Below are 1,380 nucleotides of genomic sequence, written 5' to 3'. Positions count from 1 at the left end.
ACAAACAGTAAATGTGGTTTAATGTTGATGTATCAAGAAGGGTTGTTGTCTGCCCTGAAGCTACTGCGGCTCTGAAAACCTGCAGTAAAGTGAGTTCAAGTGGTTATGAAATACTAAAATGTTAAGGGGCGACTTAAGACGGTATTAGAGGTAACTTGGACTCAATGAGAGAGTGAGGAGTTTCAGTGATCATCTCTTGTGTCCCCCACACTCTTTGAACACACGGAAGTTAACAGGAGCTCAGATGTGACTCACTCTGAGTTCACAGAGTGCTGGTACTGCCTGGGAGCACCAGGCTGGGTCAGGAAAAGACTGCGGGGTGCATTGTAAAGTCCCGATAACCACATTTTCCTCGCCGATACTGTTCATGCAAGTCACAAAAATACAAGGGAATTGAATGGCAGAGGTACTCACCTCCGTAGCCTCGAGCAGCTTGAGTTCAGCGCTGCCACCACCACCCTGGTGAATGGCACTCGGCAGCGCCGAGCACCAGCTCCTAACAGCGGTGCAGGGGACACTGTCAGTGAAGTGACACCCTTTTGCACAGTTGTCCCCGCAGCCTCATCTGACACTGTACAGGATCACTACATTCCCACTACTGCCGCCTCCGGGAGGATGTGTCCCTGGAAGCAGTATATTCCTGCTCCCCATGGGCTCCACACAGTGCTTGGGCAGGATCCAAAATGGAGACACATTTCTACCTCTACTTCTCACCTTCTCGTTGTCCAGCTGCTCCCCTTTGCAGTGACACTGAAGACTTGCTTTAACACGAATACTCAGCATAGATATGGGTGCAGTTACCCGGAGAGGTGAGAGATGCCTCATCCCTGGAAATATTCAAGGTCAGGTTGGATGGGGCTCTGAGTAATTTGATCTAGTTGAAGATGTCCCTGCTCCTTGCAGGGGGGTTTGGACTCGATGGCCTTTAAAGGTTCATTCCAAGCCAAACTATCTTATGCTTCTATGATGCAGAGAAGCGAGGTTAGTCAGCATATGGGAAGCAGCTGAACCCTGCTGGATCCTCCTGGGAGGCACCACCAGCGGCTCTGAGACCTCCTTTAACTCCTCCCCCTGCCACAGGGACCCCTCCACTAGCAGCTCAGCATCTTCCTTGCTAGCAGGATGTGACACATCCCCCTATCCTCCCCCCGCGGACAGGTCCCTCACCTGTGCAGCCCAGTCGCCTTCCTCCCCGAGGTTTGCCACATCTTGCGAGCACACTGAGCTCCGCTGTTCGCCCGGGCCGGGAGGCAGCCCGGCGGGGAAGCAGGGGAAGAGGGGTCTGAGGAACCGAAACTCGCTGTTGACGGTCCCGGCGGCGAAGCAGACATCGTACAGGTAGCTGCGGGGCAGGGAGCCCGCACTGCTCTCCGTGGCTAT

At 53.9% G+C, this 1,380-nt stretch overlaps 1 protein-coding gene across 1 annotated transcript in view; it reads right to left on the bottom strand.

Annotated features, from left to right (window-relative positions):
• Positions 1-1,380, bottom strand: part of LOC115307531 (protocadherin beta-16-like) — a 4,805-nt gene that overhangs the window by 728 nt on the left and 2,697 nt on the right. Inside the window, exon 2 of the mRNA XM_029960209.1 lies at positions 1,168-1,368. Coding sequence (XP_029816069.1) covers positions 1,168-1,368 — 201 coding nt within the window. The remainder of the gene's footprint in view (positions 1-1,167; positions 1,369-1,380) is intronic.

The sequence above is a fragment of the Manacus vitellinus genome, unplaced genomic scaffold (assembly GCF_001715985.3).
Source record: "Manacus vitellinus isolate BGI_N305 unplaced genomic scaffold, ASM171598v3 scaffold_25_pilon, whole genome shotgun sequence".
Classification (NCBI taxonomy): domain Eukaryota; kingdom Metazoa; phylum Chordata; class Aves; order Passeriformes; family Pipridae; genus Manacus; species Manacus vitellinus.
Note: the sequence above shows the minus strand (reverse complement) of the source record. Positions and strands in the feature narration are given on the sequence as shown.